The sequence below is a fragment of the Dermacentor variabilis genome, unplaced genomic scaffold (genome assembly GCF_050947875.1).
Source record: "Dermacentor variabilis isolate Ectoservices unplaced genomic scaffold, ASM5094787v1 scaffold_24, whole genome shotgun sequence".
In the NCBI taxonomy this organism is placed as follows: domain Eukaryota; kingdom Metazoa; phylum Arthropoda; class Arachnida; order Ixodida; family Ixodidae; genus Dermacentor; species Dermacentor variabilis.
This window is the reverse complement of record NW_027460412.1, coordinates 1,069,310-1,091,684: the sequence shown is the minus strand read 5'-3', so window position 1 is coordinate 1,091,684 and position 22,375 is coordinate 1,069,310. Positions and strand designations below refer to the sequence as shown.

The 22,375-nt window shown below is 48.0% G+C and overlaps 2 protein-coding genes across 8 annotated transcripts in view; both read right to left on the bottom strand.

Annotated features, from left to right (window-relative positions):
* DCTN4-p62 (dynactin subunit 4) overlaps positions 1-22,375 on the bottom strand; it is a 446,441-nt gene that overhangs the window by 68,438 nt on the left and 355,628 nt on the right. The gene's annotated exons all lie outside the window — the stretch shown is intronic.
* On the bottom strand, positions 12,746-17,224 carry LOC142568627 (uncharacterized). Its single transcript, XM_075678499.1, has one exon. It carries the CDS (start codon positions 17,151-17,153, stop codon positions 15,885-15,887), a length of 1,269 nt encoding a protein of 422 aa, XP_075534614.1. The 5' UTR covers positions 17,154-17,224; the 3' UTR covers positions 12,746-15,884.

Sequence of the window (22,375 nt, the reverse complement as noted above, 5' to 3'; positions counted from 1 at the left end):
ACGAAGAAGGACGTATACCCCCTCCCACGGATAGACGACGCATTGGATCGGCTCTGCAACGCTCAATACTTCTCGTCGATGGACTTCAAGTCTGGCTATTGGCAAATAGAAGTCGAGGAAAGAGATCGCGAAAAGACCGCTTTCATCACCCCAGACGGCTTCTACGAGTTCAAGGTTATGCCATTCGGACTGTGCTCGGCGCCTGCAACGTTCCAGCGCGTGTTGGACACGGTTTTAGCAGGATTGAAGTGGCAGACCTGTCTCGTATACTTGGATCACGTCGTCGTCTTCGCCGGAAATTTCGACGATCACCTTAGGTGGCTTGCAACAGTACTAGAGGCCATCAGGCCACCAGGGCTTACTCTGAAGCCGGAAAAGTGCCGCTTCGCTTACGACGAGCTTCTGTTTCTAGGCCATATCAGCAAATGTGGAGTCCGCCCAGACCCGCAGAAGACAGCTGCCATCGCAAAGTTACCGCAGCCCATCGACAAGAAGGCAGTGCGTAGATTCCTTGGCATGTGTGCCTACTACAGACGCTTTGGCAAGGACTTTTCACGCATCGCGGAGCCGCTAACACAGCTAACCAAATGTGATGTCGAGTTCAAATGGGAAACGCCGCGGGCCGATGCATTTCAATGCATTGGGTGGGCTTCGCGGCTGTGCCACCACACAGACCGCTAACCAATTCATCCTGATCATGCAGGTTTTTGCCCGCATCATCGTCGACCTGCTCGTGTCTGCCTTTTTGGCAGCCTCGTCTGCCAATTCGGGAAACTTCGTGCCTGCTGCCAACGGAAGCGAACCTTGCGCTTGCTTCCTCCCTCTCGCCCATGCTTCAAGACGTTTGGCAGCGCCTCCAGCCCCGCTGCGGACCATCGAAACTAATCCAGCTGCCGTATCGCCGTCGACAACATCCTATACGTAAAACTATAAAGCTGCAACCACCGTCCACCGCGCACTGTGGCCTTCACGGCTGTGCCACCACATAGACCGCTCACTTCATCCTGATCATGCAGGTTAGTAGTTGGTATCAAGCTCCTAAAAATCAAGTGATTACTTTTTGGTGCAGCTGCCAAGCCCACAGTGCTGCATTTTACTTATTTCTGAATGTATTGATGTCATACGCGCCTTGCTACTGCTATCGGGGGACGTAGAGGCAAACCCCGGTCCTGAAAAAGACGTCCTCCACGAACTAAAAAATATGTCTACTGGCCAGGCCACACTAATATCCGAGATGCAGAGCCTCAAAACCCAGCTAACAAGCACAAAACACCCTATTACTAATCTAAGCACCCGCCTCACAGACTTAGAAAATCTCTGCAAAAATCTTTTAGCTCTCCGAACAGAAGTTGACGCCATTAGCACTAAGACTGGTCAACTAACCCATCGTATGTGCGATATTGAAAAGCACCTTGACGACCTCGAGAACCGTTCTCGGCGCAACAATTTAATATTCTACGGTTTTCCTGACACTAACCCGAAGGAAACATACGTTCAATCGGAACAAATAATCATAAGCCACTGTCTTGAACGCTTTGGTCTTATAGTTGCGCCCAAAGATATAGATCGAGCGCATCGACTAAGGCGTTACACCACTAACCGCAAACGACCCATCATAGTGAAGCTTTCATCCTTCAAAACTAAAGAATCCATCCTTTCGAACGGTCCAAAACTAAAAGGCACAAATTTCAGCACTGGCGAAGATTCCACGCATCCAGTTCGAACTGCCCGAAAACAGCTCATTACCTTTGCTAGGAGCAAATCCGTACCATTTTCATTAAGTTTCAAAACATTGCATATTGGAGTACAGCGATATATCTTTGACACTGCAGCAGGAATTGTCAGAGTCGTATCGTAGGGATCATGTCGCCGGCAGCAACCACGCCATCAGCACCGTAAATGCGCAGAAGCTAATCTTACATTTTCTGTACTTTATACTAACACGCGTAGTTTTCTTCCCAAACGCGTACTTTATACTAACATACGTAGTTTTCTTCCCAAACGCGTGCTCCTGTCTAATCTAGTATAATCAACCAGCAGTAGTATACCGATACTAACAGAAACATGGCTCACTGACGACATTTCAGATATGGAGGCACTAGCGGACTTGCCGAACTTTAACATTTTTCGCCATGACCGCAAAAATGCACGTGGCGGGGGTGTGCTCATCGCCACTAACAAAGAACTATCATGCTCTCTAATCAGTACATCTTCGCAAGTGGAATCACTATGGGTAATGTGTTGTGCCCCTCCCGAAGCAATAATACTCGGGGTATGCTACAGGCCCCCTTGAACTGATCCAGATTTCGCCCTCGAACTTAATGAAATATTACCCCAGCTTACTAAAAAACACCCCAATGCACACATCCTCCTTTACGGAGACTTCAACTTCCCTAGCATTAATTGGCCCATTCAGGCTTCACCAACTACAGGAAATACTGAAGCAAGCGAATTTATCAATGTTTGTCTCAACTTTGACTTCATCCAACAAGTAACAGAACCAACGCGCGTCACTTGTGAATCCTCAAACATTCTAGACCTTGTACTAACGAACAACCCCGAAAGCTTAAAATCTATCGTATATTTACGGGAAATCAGAAATCATAAAGTCATTCATACCCCTTTTAATTTCTTGCCCAAAACACGTCCCGTCTTCCGCAAAACAATTCACTTGTATGATAAGGCTAACGATGAAGCAATTAATAATGAATTACGATATTTTCTGCCTGTTTTCCAATCCAATATCGGTTCCCGTTCTCTCAATGACAACTGGCTTGACAACTGGCTAGTGCTTAAGGACAAAATTACTGACCTGACTAATAAATTCATCCCCACGGTGAGCTTTCCTGTCAATAAAAATAAACCATGGTTCTGTAAAAACTTAAAAAGACTCGAAAATAAGAAAAAAGCGCCTTTTTCGTACTGCGAAATGTGATGGAAGTCCGACCGCATGCGACAGGTACTATTCTGCGGATGACGCTAATTATACTGCAATTCGGAAGCGAAAGAGACATTTTATCATAATGACTTATCTAAAATTCTAAAAACTAACCCTAGAAAATTTTGGGAAGTCATAAACCGGCAACAAACACATGACGTCACACTTTCAAGCGATAAAGACGAAATTAAAAGCGACGCTGTTTGTGCTGACACCTTTAACATCGCGTTTTCATCCGTGTTCACTGAAGAAGCCGACTTGCCTCTTCCTACGCCACCTACTGCGACACTGCCAATGATGGCCCCTGTTGAAATTTTTGTCGCTGGTATGTCATCACTCATTGACAAATTAAAACTTTCATCATCGGCTGGTGTCGACGATATTAACTCAAAACTGTTTAAAATACTAAAGAAATTATTGCAGTGTATTTTTCGATGCCTTTCTCACTTCCCTCGAAACAGGAATTTTACCAGAGAACTTGAAGGCGGGCAAGGTCATTCCAGTCCACAAATCATGTAACAAACAATCCCCCCTAAATTACCGCCCTATTTCGCTAACAAGCGTCCCATGCAAAATCATGGAACACGTCATATACTCTCACATTATGCACTTCCTTGACACTAACATTTTTTTTCATCCTTCCCAGCACGGATTCTGTAAATCATTATCTTGTGAAACCCAACTTGCTATATTTCTTCATGATCTACATTCTAATCTCGACCTCAACCTTCAGACCGATGCAGTCTTTCTCGACTTCGCAAAAGCATTCGACACAGTACCACATATTTTTTTTTTTTTAAATGCCTTATATTAAAACTCTCCCAGCTGAATTTGCACCCTAACCTTCTCGCATGGATCACAGCATTTCTTAACAAACGCTCCCAGTTTGTTTCAATTAAAAATAGCCGTTCCATCGCTCTCCCTGTAACATCCGGCGTCCACCAAGGATCTGTACTCGCACCCCTCTTATTCCTCATATATATTAAAGGGACCCTGAAACGATTTTGACGATTTTTCTACTAACGTACTGAGTCGTTAGAGTAGGTCCTTCTGATCATTAATTGACACATCTAAGTGCTCCGCGTAAAGCGTGTAATTTATTATAAGGCTTTAAATATGCACATCGCTGCTGATCGCAGCGCACTGCTCGGCGGAATTTTAAGCCGCCCCTACCCATATGACCGAAATCACCCATATGACGTCAGTGGAACGAACTATCCGATTGGCTGACCAGGGCACATGATCGATAAATTTTCCAACTTTATGGTAAACAAATGATGTTCGTAATAGTTTGAATATTAGTTAATTTGTTTTTATAACAAGAAAGTAACATAAAGAGAATTCACAAGAATAATTTTTCAGTACACTTAAGCACTTCCGGCACACAGCAAGTGTCGTCTGCTTGTTTTACAACGTGCTCTGTCTTTGACGAGAGCTCCACCGTCAGTGTCGGTTTTTGTTTTCGCGAGCGCTATGATTCGAGTTTGTTGCGTTGTGGACTGCAAACGTAGCGACTGGCAATATGTCAAGCTGCGACATCGTGTCCCTCTGCAAGGCCAGTAGACGAGCGGACCGGCTGCAGCGCATCGGACGGCCGCTATCCGATCGCCGCCAGGATTGGTGCGATTGCGGCCGTCACTTTACACCGGAAGATTACTAACGCAAAAGCGTTTCGCGAGTCCGGTATTAGGGTAAACGCCAGTGCAAGGGGACAGGGCCTAGCCGTGTCCCTGTAGTGGCTGCACGTCTACCGATAACGCACACGTGCGCTACTGCGACACGCCCCTTTGATAAGAGCTTATATATCGCTGCGCCGAGCGTAGCCGGCGCACTTCTTCCCAGCTTATCACAGCCGGCGGCCCAGCTGTGCTGGCGCTCGCCAGTCACCTTGTCAATGGAATAAAGCCATTCCTTTTGCGTACTGTCCCCGCAACCGCCCGGTTCCTGCCTGCCTGTAAGAACACCACAGTCCCCTTGCGTGTGGTTTCAGGGGATGAACAGAAGCGCAAACGTGAATGGTCTGCACGGTGCAGCCACCTGGTGACATAGAGCTCAACCACACACAGTAGCAGTAACAAAATGTAATCTTGGCTGCTGGTGTAAATTTTTCGCAGGAATGTAATCGTTAACACGTTGTTTTTGTAAAGGTTTAAAATGTTTTACACATGGTTAGAGCAATATTAGCTCTTTCTCTGGCTGGTTAAGCTCTGCGCCAGCGGGTGGCTGGACGGTGGAGACCAATCAGGCAGCTCACGTACGTCTACGCTAAAGTTCTTTCATCAACTTGAGTTTATGCCTCCATCGTTCCGCCGAAATATTCAGGTAGTGTGTGATTACCGGAATACCAGACAGGTTCGGCGCTAAGACAGAATGCTCGCAACGCACGTAGCTTCGATAGCTCTCGCTTGGGGTCGACGGCCAAACGGCTAGCGGAGAGGTTTCTCGCCGGCGTGGGCGGGCTCCAAAACAATTGGAAATGGACGATGTGACGTCGCATCGTGACGCAGGACCAGTGAAGGCGGAGCTTAGCCCCGATCGCTCGGCGAACGAGTTGAGGAGGAGAAGCATGGCTAGGGAGGAGGGCAACTTGTAATAGCTTGTAGCTCCATTAATACGTAACGCTTCACTTAAATTGTGGTGCGAATGTTCTAGTTAAGCTGTACCCTACGCGTCTACAAAATTTGTCCAAACCATTTCAGGGGCCCTTTAACGATCTGCCTGTACGTGTATCCTCCCATATCCGTTTATTTGCCGACGACTGTGTTATCTATCGCAAAATTACAAAGATGTCTGATCAAACTGCACTCCAACATGACCTTAACCTTGTACAACAATGGTGTGATCTTTGGTTAATGAAGCTTAATCCCACTAAATGCAAGCTCGTTTCCTTCAATCGCAAGCTTAATCCCTTACCATTCTCATATCTAATCTCTCACTCTGCTGTCGAACAAGTTCAATAAGACCGCACCTTATCTGTCACCTTATCTCTCTGACCTTTCAAGAACGCACACATCAGCAATATCATATCATCCGCGAACAGATCCCTCGGTAGTTAAAGCGTCATTTGCGTCACGCACCATCAGACAAAACTTCTCGCGTACAAATCACTCATCAGATCGAAACTAGAATATGCATCGCCCATCTGGAACCCGCACCAGGTATACTTAAGAAACGAACTAGAATTTGCACGAAATCGTGCCACGAGGTTCATACATTATTCACATTCATACCACATAAGTATATCATCCCTAAATCTTCAAACTGCATGATCTTGCTAATCTTTCTGTGCGTCGCCGCATCGCCAGTCTTTGTTTCACAACTTGTTTCACAGTTCCCTTAATCAAGCACCGTATATCATCCCACCGGCGCGCATATCTCCCCGTACGTCCCATCCTTACTCAATCGCATGCGCACGTGCTCGCGCCACTACTTTTGCGGCATTTTTTCTTCGCACAGCAGTGGACTGGAATGGCCTCCCCCGTGACATTGCAGCCATCGCGTGTTCATCAACTTTTGCGGACAACTTAACTACATTTGTTTCAAATGAAGATCACTCTCTGTAACCTTTATTTGTAAACCCACCCCATCGATCCCCCGCCGCAAGACGCCGAGGACGACGACGCCTTCCTCGGAATAAGCACGGAAGACTTCACTGAACAGCAACGAGCAGACCCGGAGCTAAAAGGCCTCGTCGAGTATTTTGAAGGGAACACCAACGTTGTCTATAGGGCATTTAAGCGCGGATTGTCTTCGTTTATGCTTCAAAACAACCTACTCGTGAAGAACTTCTCACCAGTCCGCGCCAATTACCTTCTTCTTGTTCCGTCGGCGCTGCGTCCAGAAGTACTGCACGCCCTACATGACGATCTGACCGCTGGGCACCTAGGTTTCTCCCGGACGCTATCGAGGATACATGAAAGGTATTACTGGCCGCGCCTAACTGCCGACGTCGCCCGTTATGTAAGAACATGCTGAGAGTGTCAGCGACGCAAGACACCACCAACAAGGCCAGCAGGATTACTACAGAGGACCAAGCATCCTTACCGACATTTTCATCAGATCGGGATGGACTTGTTGGGACCGTTTCCGACATCAACTTCAGGAAATAAGTGGATTGTCGTGGCGACAGACCATCTCACCCGTTTCGCTGAAACTATTAAAGCTCTAACGAAAGGCAGCGCAGCCGAAGTGGCGAAAGTTTTCGTCGAGAACATCCTGCTGCGAAATGGTGCTCCAGAAGTCCTCATCACCGACAGAGGAACGGCTTTTACAGCAGAGCTCACCCAAGCCATTCTGCAATACAGCCAGACAAGCCATAGGTGGACAACTGCTTACCACCCGCGGAGCGCCTGAACAAGACCCTCGCCGACATGCTAGCAATGTACGTCGACGTCGAGCACAAGACGTGTGATGCCGTCCTGCCGTACGTAACCTTCGCTTACAACAGGGCGGTGCAAGAAAAAAAGATCACGCCGTTCAAGCTCATTTACGGCAGGAACACGACGACGACGAACCCGCACGTGACCGACGAAGAGAATCTTGACGTCACTACTTACCTCCAGCGCGCCGAAGAAGCCTGACAGCTCGCCTGCCTACGGATCAAGAACCAGCAGCGTACTGACAGCCGACACTACTACCTCCGACGACGCTACGTCCAGTACCAGCCTGGCGACCGTGTTTGGGTTTGGACCCCAATACGTCAACGAGGACTCAGTGAGAAACTATTGCGACGCTATTTCGGACCCCACAAGGTCACCCAATGTGTTGGGCGAACTGGACTACGAGGTCGCGCCAGACAGCATGTCGCATTCACAGCGGCGTCGTTCACGACCTGAAGTAGTTCATGTTGTGCGTCTTAAACCATTTCACCAGCGCTAATGAACTTTGGGGATGTCGCATAGCTGAACTTTTGATTCTTTTTTTGGACTGTGTCACCTTGGACTTTGTTTCTTTGTTGTTACTTTGTTTAGTGTCCTTTTTTTTACTCTCCTGTTATGTTAGCAGCATCGGGACGATGGCTTTTGAGAGGGGGGAATTGACACGTGAACTCGTTTATCTTCTACGGGTGAGCGCTGTTACCGTCCACGAAATGTTATCACTCAGCGCAGGACGCGTCTAAATGTATCGAAAGTTTCTAGAATGTTATCGATGCTTCTATCCACTGACTGTCGTCGTCGAACCTTGTGTAATCTGGTTGCATGTATGCGCGACGCGAATGGCGTAGAACTTTGTGGAAGGCATGCGGTTGCCAGCGATTACTCTGGAACATTCGACGACTGATCTATAAAAGCCGACGCGCTTGACCCGCTGATGAGATTTTCGACGATCGCCGACTGTGTTCGCCGCTCTCGTTGTGCTTTAAGTGTAGCCTGTTTTGTGGGCACAGGTTCGCCCAATAAAAGCTAGTTTTGTCTTTCACAGTATTGCTACTGTGTTCTTTAACGTCACGACCACGTGACAATATTAAAAAAAAGAGAGATCCTGATATAGGTAAATCCTTGTGGTACACCAATGTTAATTGTTTTAGGGTGTGAGTAAGTGCTGGATATTAATACAGTATATTCTCTACTTCTCAAATAGTTACGTAATAATTGCAGTGCCGGGCTGGTTAAACCAATAGAGTCTAATTTAATAATAATAATAATAATATTTAGGGTTTTACGTACCAAAACCACTTTCTGATTATGAGGCACGCCGTAGTGGAGGACTCCGGAAATTTTGACCACCTGAGGTTCTTTAACGTGCACCTAAATCTAAGCACACGGGTGTTTTCGCATTTCGCCCCCATCGATATGCGGCCGCCGTGGCCGGGATTCGATCCCGCGACCTCGTGCTCACCAGCCCAACACCATAGCCACTGAGCAACCGCGGCGGGTAGAGTCTAATTTAGCAAAATGTTATGAGCAAGTGAATCGAACGCTTTAGAAAGGTAAAAAAATATGCACCAGCAAAATTTCGGGTTTCACGCTCACGACCTGAAGTAGTTCATGTTGTGCGTCTTAAACCGTTTCACCAGCGCTAATGAACTTTGGGGACGTCGCATAGCTGAACTTTTGATTCTTTTTTTTTTTTTTGGACTGTGTCACCTTGGACTTTGTTTCTTTGTTGTTACTTTGTTTAGTGTCCTTTTTTTTACTCTCCTGTTATGTTTGCAGCATCGGGACGATGGCTTTTGAGAGGGGGGAATTGACACGTGAACTCGTTTATCTTTTACGGGTGAGCGCTGTTACCGTCCACGAAATGTTATCACTCAGCGCAGGACGCGTCTAAATGTATCGAAAGTTTCTAGAATGTTATCGATGCTTCTATCCACTGACTGTCGTCGTCGAACCTTGTGTAATCTGGTTGCATGTATGCGCGACGCGAATGGCGTAGAACTTTGTGGAAGGCATGCGGTTGCCAGCGATTACTCTGGAACATTCGACGACTGATCTATAAAAGCCGACGCGCTTGACCCGCTGATGAGATTTTCGACGATCGCCGACTGTGTTCGCCGCTCTCGTTGTGCTTTAAGTGTAGCCTGTTTTGTGGGCACAGGTTCGCCCAATAAAAGCTAGTTTTGTCTTTCACAGTATTGCTACTGTGTTCTTTAACGTCACGACCACGTGACAATATTAAAAAAAAGAGATCCTGATATAGGTAGATCCTTGTGGTACACCAATGTTAATTGTTTTAGGGTGTGAGTGCTGGATATTAATACAGTATATTCTCTACTTCTCAAATAGTTACGTAATAATTGCAGTGCCGGGCTGGTTAAACCAATAGAGTCTAATTTAATAATAATAATAATAATATTTAGGGTTTTACGTACCAAAACCACTTTCTGATTATGAGGCACGCCGTAGTGGAGGACTCCGGAAATTTTGACCACCTGGGGTTCTTTAACGTGCACCTAAATCTAAGCACACGGGTGTTTTCGCATTTCGCCCCCATCGATATGCGGCCGCCGTGGCCGGGATTCGATCCCGCGACCTCGTGCTCACCAGCCCAACACCATAGCCACTGAGCAACCGCGGCGGGTAGAGTCTAATTTAGCAAAATGTTATGAACAAGTGAATCGAACGCTTTAGAAAGGTACAAAAATATGCACCAGCAAAATTTCGGGTTTCACGCTCACGACCTGAAGTAGTTCATGTTGTGCGTCTTAAACCGTTTCACCAGCGCTAATGAACTTTGGGGACGTCGCATAGCTGAACTTTTGATTCTTTTTCTTTTTTGGACTGAGTCACCTTGGACTTTGTTTCTTTGTTGTTACTTTGTTTAACAAGTGTCCGTTTTTTACTGTTCTGTTATGTTTGCAGCATCGGGACGATGGCATTCGGCTTTCAGTTCAGTTGCACTGCTGTCTCACTCCCTAGTGTATTTTCATTTTTGCGACGTTTTGTCAAATAGATTTGTCGAAGACGTCGGAGACTCGCCAAGGTACCTTTCCGACGGGAGGCCGGGGGGGCCTTCGCCTCCCGTCGCTTCGATAGGAGCCTGTAGAAGAGCCCGATCTGGTAGCGGCGAGAGCTCCGTCATGACTAAGCCTGACCTGACACCGGGCCAGAGGCCACCGACTGACCCTGAGAGCAACCGTGACTGTAAGCGATACAAGGCTACAGAAACAGACGACGAGTCTACGCTTATTGACGATTGTGACATAGCTGACATCACAGATCTGGACGATAAAGGCTTCAGGCTTGTGCGTCACCGCAAGAAGAGGACCGTCGGAACCCCAGTGATTATTACCCCTGCCACAGAAGGAGCCGACCTCAAAAAAGTAAATCCCATTGTTCTGTCTCAGGGTGTCTACCAAGTTGACAATTCCAAGTTCCCCGAGTTTTCCAGGTTTTCCCTGAGTGCCTTCGCAAAATTCTCTGAGCGATGCAGAACTATGTTTTATGTCAAGACGGGCTGAAAACATTATTGCCCGATGCTGTCACTCTCAAGTAAGCATATGAAAAAAATTAAAGAAAAGCAAGATTTAATCCAATTCGGATACTAAAGAGTAGTGTTTATGCTATTCAGAAAGAGAATAAAGGGAGGGGTTGGTAAAATTCACATCTAATAAGATGTCTTTAAAATATGCAAATTGAGTCGGACATTCTCAAATACGAATGAAAAGGAGATACATATAGAAGCAAATATTTTCGAATATGAGCTATTTCTATCAACTGATGCAAGCTCAGAATTATGAGGCCTGAACTTTGTCACAATTGGGATTCTCTCTCAACAGCTCGTGAGTCAACTTCAACTGTCCTGACATACTCTCAGCTCACCCACGACACCTCATTGTTGTGTTTCACTGCTTTAAGGAGTTTATATTGGTTTGGATCAGGGACATCTGCATCTCGGCATCAGCCAACACTTTGTTTTTTGAGCTCAAGCTCCTTCAAAACGGCGGCAGCACGCTCCCTTTCCCGTTCATTCTTTAATGCGTAGGTACTTTATGTTCTTGCCTTCCTTCCGCCACTTGTTCGTCCCACGAACAATTTGAAGCATCTTCTTGGTCAGTTTCACAGTTCACCTCCGATTTTTTGAACTCCCTAGGGGCCGCGAAAACATCCGAAAAATCGGCCAGTTGGAAAAAATAGATGGTTGTCATTTACTGCTCTTAAGGGCTCAAACAGCCACAGACACATTCGAAAACGCTCTGAAGGCCTGTCAGTACACGTATTGGGCATATCGGTGCTCGTACTGTGACAGGAAGTACCGGGTGCATGCGTGTATAATTAAGGAATACATACTGTGTACCGTGGCAATAGCCCCTTTCCACACTTGTTACGCTTCACTGCAATACTTTGCGTATGCTTCACCAAGTAACATTTCTGTACGGAGGCGAAGCTGCCTTTCGGGAACCGGCATTATGCAACGCACTGTGCTTTCCAAGCTTCTAAGCCAATCGCGAGGACCACAAGGGCGGAATCCGTGCCATTGCTGACAGTAGCGAATTCTTTCAATAAAAAAAATGGCTGTGGCTTAGCTAAAGTTAAGCCCAGGATGCGAAGCATACTAGCCTTTATTTTAGTTGTTGAACCACTGTTTAGCCTGGTGAACTGCTGTTGCTTGGCTATATTTGGTTCGGCTAGACGAAGAAACAACTCATGCAGGCGAGCACACGAGCTGAGACCCGCTATGTAGCTACGCGGCCGCAAGCGAGCGCACGAGTTGAGCCTCCGCTTTTAACGCGATAGCGTTAAGGAGCTCGTGTCGCAGAAAAGCCGGTGTCGTCGGCGTCGGTGTCGGCGTCCGCGACGTTGGCCGTGAGCGATAAATCACGGCAGGCACTTCATAAATAAAAAGCAACTTCGAAGATGGGCTGGGTGGGAATCGAACCAAGGTCTCCGGAGTGTGAGACGGAGACGTTACCACTGAGCCACGAGCTTTTTTTTCTTTATTGCCTCGGTTTTCACAGAGTTTACGAGATCAGAAGAACAGATTAACAAGATAATAGTACCGAGAACCGTCAGCTGTTTGCTGACTACAAGCCATCAGTATTTCGGCATCTGCAACAACATTTCTAATCTTAGAACCCACTCTGGTACATACGTCTGCACCTTCTGCACTTCGACAAAATGGGACACCAATTCGCAAAAATATTCGCGAACCGGTCTAGCGTCAATATCCGCATTGTGTACAGCAGTCCGAGTTCGCCATATACTGTGCAGGCCCAGGAGCATAACCAGATCGAAAGGCACACCATCATCGTTTTCGACCGTGAGATAACGGATTCCGTGCGGACTTAATGGCAACTCTTTTTTCAAGGTTCTCTGTAAGATGTCCCAGAAGAACACTCCACCCCAGCAATCTAAAAACACATGCTCAATTGTCTCTGGTTTTTTGCATAACAAACAATGAGTACCCCACGGAACAAATAAACCCTTTTCTTCTAACCATGTTTTAACAGGTAAGGTTCCTGTGTGCAGCTTAAAAAAAAGGTTTTAACCCCTGGCGCAACTAGCATTTTTTTAACGCGTTTCAAAACATCTTTTCCTTTGCCTGCACAGTATAATTCACGGTACAATGGCACAGGAAATAACACATCCACAAGGTCCTTGTACAGTTTTTTGCGTGACACATCTGTCAAATATTGCAAAGAAAAACGCACCGATAAGAAGCGGAAAAATGACACCACTTCTTTTAGATATCCTCGTACTGGTCCTTGCTGACACACCGAAGACACAACAAACTCTGGTAGCACTTTACCCAGCCTCAGTTGAATCATAGTTCTGAGAAAGGTATGATCTACATCTCTGAGAAAAACAAATCGACTGACGAGTTGTCTCACATACAGATGCACTAGACCAAGCCCACCATCACTCCCTCTTTTAAACAGATTTGTTCGGCTCGTTTTTTCCCATAGAGAGCTCCAGATAAAGACCGCGAACACTCTGTGCATTTTTTGTACATTTAACCTGCTGCAATGCAAAACTTGCATTACATACCATAGCTTGCTTACAAGAAATAGGTTGCACGTCGTGGCCCGTGCGAAAATCGACTTATCCCATCCTTTCCACTTTTGTGCATTTTCACGTAACACCTGTTTGTTTTTTCCAATAAGGCTCATTATCAGAGTAGTACTGTAGGGGTACTCCTAAGTATTTTGTCGGTGTTTCTTGCCATTTAATGTTCAAAAATATCCTTGGTGCGACGTCCCATTCCCCATGCCACAACCCAACGCACTTGTCCCAGTTTACTGCACTACCACTTGCTTGACAGAAACTTTTAACAGCATTGACGGTATGCATTATACTTTCATGATCAGCACAGAAAACTGCAATGTCATCAGCGTAAGCAAGAAGGCTTACCTCGGCTTGATGTAACTGAAATCCACGTATCGCGTTGTTCCTAATTACGCTTAGACAAAAGGGCTCAATATATATGCAAAAAAGAAGCGGTGATAATGGGCACCCTTGTCTGACCGAGCGCTGTACTGGTATGTATTCACCTACTGATTTGTTTATTATCAATCTCGTCGTACATCCGGCGTAAGCCATCCGCACACCTTCGCTGACCACATTGCCTACATTCACATATTCAAGCATACAGAGAAGCAGATCGTGCGGCACGCGGTCGAATGCCTTCTCAAGGTCAACCTGCAGCATAGCGACACTTAGTTGCATTGCGTCACAGCATTCAAGGATTGATCGTGCTATGTGTATATTTGTCATAATTGTTCTTCCTTTCATTCCGCATGTTTGATGTGGACCGACTAAATCTTTCATTACGGTCTGCAGCCTGTTAGCCAATACTTTCATTAATATATTATAGTTTATATTTGTCAGGCTAATCGGCCTATACGATGTGACGTTACGTAATTTGATTGGGTCTTCAGTTTTTGGTATTAGGACCGTGTGTGCTGACAAAAAGGATGGCGGTAGATGTTTGTTCGCGTAAGCCTCGTTGTATACTTCAGTCAAAACGGGTGCGATAACACCCTTAAACGCCTTGTACAATGCAGCGCTTAAGCCATCCGGTCCCGGTGATTTGCCATTATTTAAATGGTCAATCGCATTCTTAACTTCCTCTACTGTTATGGGCACTTCTAATACTTCCTTAGTTTCATCATCTAAAGTTGGCATCAATGACATGAAGCATTTTTTAAATCTATCAGCGTCAACTTGGCTACGAAAAAACAATACTTTGTAATATTCCAAAAAACAACTTGCTATTGTTTCTTTGTTGGTAGACAGTAACCCATTATGTTCTATTTCTGTTATTGCATTTTGGGAAGCATATTTCTTTTCGACTCCCAAGGCGCGTTTTGTCGGCATTTCTCCTGTGCTCCATTTTTCAGCTCTGGCTCGAATCAATGCTCCATTGTATCGCTCTTGGTCTATCAGCTCAAGTTTTTGCTTTATGCTTTTTATGTCCTCTAAGAAATAACCGGGTTGTATACTTTCAGCTTCCAATAATTGCTTCAGATTCAATCTAAGACGGGACTCGAGTTCTTTTTTCGCGTGACTTAAGACACTGGCCCTTTCAAGTGCTTTCAATTTAATTGTTTGCTTACAAACTTCCCATTTATGTCCCCATCTCAGTTTTGAGTTTTTGTTTTATCTATAGCCTTGAGAAACTGCTCACAAAACTCGTCGTCTTTCAGCAAGTTGGCATTAAATTTCCAAAGATCCCAGGAAATTTCTTTGCTATTTGTTTTTTCCTTTCCAACACGGAAAGAAACCAAACAATGATCACTAAATGCAACAGGTGTGACTCGATAATCTCGACATGACTGAATTAGTTCAGCCGACACGTACACTCTGTCAAGTCTAGCATGGCTCGCACCCTGAAAGTGGGTAAAGGTGACCGCTTTTCCACCGCAAAGACATTCACCTACGTCTTCTAGATTAAATTCTGCAATCAAGTCTTTCAAAACAGCAGTACTGGCATCATTGTGTTTCCCATTGGTTTTGTCACGTTCCGTACAGACACAATTGAAATCTCCCGCCAGGATTATTCTACGCTCGCATTTCACGTACGTCTCCATTTCTTCAAAAAAAAGCTTTCGCTCTTGAGCCTGAGTTGTTGCATAAAGACAAATTACTCGCCAATTTTCTGTTGACAGGGAAAAGTCAGATACAATGAAACGGCCTGACTCACAGGTAGTCACCGACTTCACTACAGCACCAAGACTTTGCCGAATTAACAAAATGCACCCCGAAGACCTCCCCACCGCATGGGCGACACTCACGTTATAGCGTCTCGTGAAAGGACGCACCATACGCTTTGTCTGATCTTCTCTCTCCACTTTGGTCTCCTGAATGGCTACAATATCAAAATCGTGCTCCGTTACGAGGCGGTAAAGTTGGTTTTGCCGCCTGTTGGCACTAAGCCCTCGGACGTTAAGTGTTGCAATATTTATCGACCTCTCTAAGGACTCCATATTGGCGAGTGACACCAGACCGAGCCTACGGCGCTCCCCTCACAGACCTTGCCTTGTAGCAACACACAGTCCAGTCGACGCTCAGGGCGTCGACTTGCCGCCGCCGCGTGTAAGCGACGCCGACCGCTGATGGCTGGTGGCCACCCGAGGCTTTTTGGTTCCAGGCTCGGTCCCACGCCTCTCCGTTGCTCGTAGCCGGGTGTCTTGAGAAGCCGTGCTTGCTTTGCTGAGTCGGCGCTTCGTAGGTGTTGCCTCGGCGTCCATTGCAGCCTCATCCGTCGAATCACTGTCCTCGAGCGTCGCAACGACCTCGCTTACTGCGGTCTTGAGTTCAGCTGTTTTCTCACCACTCCCGGACGCACTTAGTGGCAGCTGCTTTCCTAAAGAGTGGGTTTCTGAAGGGCGCTCTGCCGAACCTTCTTCGTACTTTCCCGTCGAAGTGTCTTCCAGAGTGGCGTCTGCTGCCCGAGCGTCTGCAGCCTTGTTCTCTTGCGCACTTGCTGAGCTGGTGGACGCCGCGTCTGCGGCCGCGTCGCTGATAGACGCCACCATCCCAGCCACGCTCTCCGCTTCTTCTTCGTCCATGAGCATCTCGCTCCGGTCTGCTTCACCGCCTACGCTTGCAACTCTGGCATACGAGCGAGTACAATTAGCCTGCTCGTGCCCGAACGCTCGGCAAGCAGCACACCTGGGCACTCGGCATTCACGTCGTATGTGTCCAGTGTTGTGACAACGAAGGCATAACGGGGCACGTCCAGGCACAACCACTAGCGCAGTGCCGCTACCAAGACGCATCTGATGTGGGATGCGGTCTGGTGTGACACCATCGCGCAGAAGAAGACGCACTAGACGAGTCGTTGACTCGGCGCCCTCGAAGTCCTCGGCCTTCCACCGATCACTGATGACTTCCTTTATGTCGCCATACTCTCGGAAGGCTCGTCGAATGGTCTCAGAGGTGACGTCGAACGCGACCCAATGTAGCTTAATCCTGAGTTCTTGCCTCGCTGGATCAATGACGAGGCATGTCCGGTTCTTCACCAGTAGTGGTCCGGCGTCTAGTAGCGTCTGCTTTGCCTCATCTGTCTTCATGTTCAGCAGCCACACGTGCGACATTTGGTATGCCCCAATTCTGCCTACTTGCTGAATTACTCCAGCATCCTTCAAGGGCTTCCGGAAGTCGTCGATTCTGTAAGGCCATCCAGTGACGTCGCAGTGCAATACAACTGCGCACCTTTGTCCTTCACCTGTTGGTAACGGCGGCAAGATGACACGGTAATCCTTGGGCAACGCGGAACACGGGGTACCACGGCCAACGACGGCCGCTTTCGCAGCTCTCGAGGAGCCCTCCATTCTGCGTCCGTACTGCACGGCATCCAGAAGCAGAATGACTGAGCCACGAGTTCGATGCTTCAAAGCGGTACAAAAGCGCCTATAGTGAACGCGGTGTCGCCTTAGAAACGAGCTGTTTCTAAGGCTCAGGCGTGCGTCGCTTGCTCAGGCGCACATTTCGTTGTCGCGCCGAACGCTGCGTTGCTCGACGCTCACCGCGTCCGATGCGGGGCGCGTAGTCGCTGCGCCGTAGCCCGTCTTACACCCCTTGGCGGGTCGACGGGAACGCTGTCGCGTTCCACTCTTGAAGGCGAAGCTTAAGCGTCCTCCAATTTTTGCAGCTGTTATGACGTCATATGGTAGCTACGCGGCCGCGCGCGGCGCAGCAAGGAAGAGCGTGGTTGTGCGGCTAGTATGCTTCGCATAAAACACGGCACCCAACGGCACGAAGCTTCGTAGCGAACGCCGAAACAGCTAGGCCTAGCGTTGCCGCAGTGGTGGCTACGGCTGCCAGCGGATATGCGTGCGAGAGCGCCCGTTCGAGGCGGCGAGGTAATCGAAATGGCAGTGGTGGTGGCTTTGAATAATGCCGTTTCGCACCGGCGGTCACGGCGAAACTTCCGGAAAACCGGACGATAAAGAGTTTTTGCGTCCGAAATATAAGGCGTTCTGATACATTGACTCTAAGGTGGTGCCGCGTGGCCGTCCAAATTATCGGGAATCCAAAAAGTCGGTCGTTGACGTTGTCAATGACGTTGACAAGGACGAGTTGACAACGACGTTGTCGTTGTCAACTTCTCCAGCCCACGACAGGGCGTCAAAGACGATTCATTATGATTCCTGTCTGTTACTCACGCCAGCATTACCGCGACTTTCGACCCTTTCAATAAAATTACAGCTAATTTTCCCTGATAGAGGCACAAATGCCCTGAGTTTTCCCTGAGTTTTTCCAGACTATTCAAAATCCCTGCGAATTCCCGGTTTTCCCGGTTGGTAGACACCCTGTGTCTACAGAAATTGAAAAAATTCTTGGCGCATCGCCAGTTAGGAGCCGATTTACTGCTCAGGGAGCCCTGCTTCTAGATGTACAGACAGAAGAGCATGTGAATTACCTTCTCAGCTGCAAGTGAATCTCAGGGACTGCAATCTCAGCACGAGTGCCCAACTCGTACCTGCAAAACACGTGCATTATTAGAGGAGTACCGAAGTGGTACACTGACGAGGAACTGTTGGTATACCTAAAGTCACAAGGTGTTTACTATGCAAGGAGAGTCACGCGACGCGTTCAAATTTCCGAATCCGATTGGGAGTCCAGGCGAACCAGCTCCGTGGTTCTTACGTTCGCTCCAAATACAGGCCGTCCAGAGAAGATCAACTTGGGCTTCACAAGACACGAGACCATTGACTACGTTGAGACACCACCTCGGTGCTTCAAGTGTCTGCACTATGGACATGTGGCCAAGTAATGCCGTGGTGAGCAGCAGTGTAAGAGATGTGGAGGACCGCACGATTTCAAAACATGCGCGTGCAGCGAGAACTTTCTACGTGCAAACTGTAGTGGTGGTCATCCAGCTAGATATAGCAAGTGTCCTACGCGGGCAGCGGCAATAAAGCGTAAGAAAACGTTTATCTTGGGGCCAACAGGAAAGGATGAGAAAAATACGACGAAGAAAAAGACAGAAAGTCAAAGAGAGACAAATGAAATCAAATGGAGCTCAAAGAGTGAAACTGATTTTCCAAGCCTGAAGCCTTCTCCAGGAATCCAGGACAGAGTGGTGCCATCGCGCAGCGACCGGCTAAAGCAGTCAAATAAATGAACAGAGGCCCCGAAGACGAGAAGACTGCTGAACAGCCGGAACAGCGAAGTTATGTGTCTGCACTGCTGCGACCCTAATTGCGTTGCGATGAAAAAACACCACAGGAGGACTGTCAGCAGGTGCTACGTGCTCTCTTCAAGGCCCTGCGATCACACATAGAGAAGATGCCGGCGAGCTCGATGAAGGAAATGCTCGAAGTAGTCCTGGCTCTCGAGTCGGTGATTCTAAGCTCTGCCTCTTTTTAAAGCACCTAGCAATATGGATGCGGTGAGGACACAATGTTCACCATATCGTCCACAGGTGCCACTTATTATGCAATGGAACTGTGCGGGTCTTGCATGCCATTTACCTGAACTGTCGCTTTTCTTACGCAACATGCCTGTGCCAATATTGGCCCTGTCCGAGGCTGGTCTTCCAAGTTCCAGATCAATTGCTGCTTATGTCGCACATGGAAAGCGAAGTATTCCGACATTTCCGAACGGAAGCGCCATGCTATATGTGGGACGTGAAATACCACATCTAGTCCTACCAGTTCAAGACCTTTGCAGCAGTGCTTCGGAAGTCACTGCTGTACAAGTGCGGCTGGGAAACCGAAGCCTCAGCGTGGCCTCCGTATATGTGAGCTCTCGCCTGAAGGTCTCGACGGGAGAAATTATGAGACCTCTGCAGCCGCTGCCCAGCTCCGAGAATTATATGTGGGGACTTAAACGCGCACCATACTCCCTGGGGCGACAAGGCGACTGATGCACGTGGAAAGCAAATTGTTAGTGCTTTAAACACCTAGGGACTCTGCGTGGCAAATGACAAACAGCCAACGTTTTCTCGACCACCGGCCTCTTAGTGTGTCATTGACTTGACGTTACGTTCAACGGACATCCTCGCATCGTCAACGATAACGGCAACGTCAACGATCGGCAAAGATAGAATGGGCAGTGATCATTTTCCTATCTTCTGTAACATTGCTGGATATAGAACCTGTCCTGTGACGCATTGGGATACGTACAGGGACGGCCTAAGCGAATCATCTGGAGACCTGTTTGCGGACATGCTACGTAGCAAGAGATTGGCTACCGCTGAGCTGAAGCTACACGACCACTTGCCCGCTCCGGATCTAAAGCTCAAAAATCCATGTGCTGCCCGTATAAGAGCGGAACGAAGATTGATGGGGACGAAGGGCGACCCACCAATGAATACTATATTGTCACGCGCTAAGGCAAGAATAAGCAGCAGTATCAGCAGCCAGACACGAAAATGTCAGACACAAGGAGGACGGTTCACCAGCTGGCACAAGATCCTTGACTTCGTCGTCTTCAATCACCGTTTTTGCTTGGCACGGAACGCAGGCTCAAATCACCAAGTGGCATTATTCCCCCTCCCAATGGAGCATCGACTCGATGCTCAAACGCAAACCGTACATGGAAACTAGACAAATTAGGTAAAACAAAAAAAAGTGGGGGGGGGGGGAACGCGCTAGCACACATACGGAAATGCACACGGAAAAATGTGTTCTGTGGTCGGGAACAAAAAAAAAAGAACGCTTCAAAGTTGTTTGGAGGAAGACCCGACGACAGCAAAAAAAAAACAAAAGGTTGTTTCACTAGCACACTTCACCGTGTAAAATACGGCTTGAGGCGGACCATATGTACAGTCTCTGCGCGTGGTAAACAGCGCTTGGACGATGGCAGGTCTCCATCAGGAATCACTTCATAGTTCACGTCGCTTACACGCCATAGTACTGTGTATGGTCCGAAGTACTTGCTGAGGAGTTTCTCGCTGAGGCCTCGCCGTCTAATGGGTGTCCAAACCCAAACTTGGTCACCAGGCTCATAGGTCACTTGTCGATGGTGGAGATTGTACCTTATTGCATCGGTACAATGCTGCTGTCTTATGTGCACGCGGGCCAATTGACGCGCTTGCTCGGCGCGCTGAATGTACTCCTCGACGTCAGAGCTAACTGGTCGAGCTGGTCGGTATCTTCATATGGAATCATGCCGTCTAGCATAGTTTGGACATCTCGACCATACACGAGGAGGAATGGCGGGAAGCGCGTAGTTTCCTGCGTGGCAGTGTTGTACGCAAACGTTACGTACGGTAGGATTTCGTCCCACGTTTTGTGCTGCACATCCACGTACATAGCGATCATGTCTGCCAGTGTTTTGTTTAGTCTTTCTGTCAAGCCGTTAGTCTGAGGGTGGTATGCAGTGGCCTTTCGATGACTCGTGTAACTCAGCTTGAAGATGCCGTCCAGAAGCTTTGCCATAAATGCCGTCCCTCGGTCAGTGATGATGAATGATGGTGCGCCATGCCGAAGCACAATGTGATGCATAAGAAACTGGGCAACTTCAGATGCTGTCCCACGTGGTGGTGACTTCGTCTCAATGTAACGCGTCAAGTAGTCAGTTGCGACAATGATCCACTTATTGCCGGAGGAAGACAAGGGAAATGGTCCAAGAAGGTCCATTCCAACTTGATCAAACGGCGTACGCCGAGGGTCGATGGGTTGTAGAAGGCCTGCAGGCTTGAAGGGTGATGAGTTGCGGCGCTGGCATTCACGGCATCCTTTGACGTAGCGTTTGACGCAAGCAGTCAGTCTAGGCCAGTAGTACAGTTGCCGTACCCTGTCCAGAGTTCTTGAGTAGCCCAAGTGACCAGATGTCGGCTCGTCGTGGCAGCCTAATAGGATGTCATCGCGAAGGGCTTGAGGTACTACTAGCAGATGTGGTTTGTCGCCGGCACCTGTGTTTCTTTTGTATAAGATGCCCCCTCGTAGGCAAAATGACGACAACCGTCGCGAAAGTGGGCGAGGAATGGACGCAATGCCGCCTTCTAAGTGATCGATGACGGGCCTTAACTCAGCGTCCGATCGCTGTTTAGCGAGCAGATCCGACCTGCTGAGGGCTCCCAGAAAGGCGCTGTCGTCTTCCTCGTCAGGTTTCTGAGATTTAACAGGTGCCCGTGATAACGTGTCAGCATCTTCCATGTTTCCTGCCTGACTTGTACACGATGGTGATGTTAAATTCCTGGAGTCGCAGACTCCAACGTGCCAATCGTCCAGAAGGGTCTCGGAGGTTGGTCAACCAGCACAAAGCGTGATCGTCGGTCACAACTTTAAATGGCCGCCCGTACAGATACGGCCTAAACTTTGTGGTAGCCCAAATAACCGCGAGGCACTCCTTTTCTGTGGTGGAATAATTGGACTCTGCGCGTGACAGAGTGCGGCTCGCGTAGGCGATAACTCGTTCAGTCCCGTCTTGTCGTTGCACCAGGATAGCTCCGAGACCGATATTGCTGGCGTCAGTGCGTACTTCTGTGTCGGCATCCTCATCAACATGACCGAGCACGGGAGGAGAAGACAAGCGACGTTGTAGCTCCGCAAAGGCGGTCTGTTGTGCATCAGTCCAGAGGAATGGCGTGTCGTCACGCGTA

Excerpts from the sequence above, each read along its gene's own strand:
- LOC142568627 (XM_075678499.1), bottom strand. The coding sequence starts at position 17,153 with ATGGAGGGCTCCTCGAGAGCTGCGAAAGCGGCCGTCGTTGGCCGTGGT.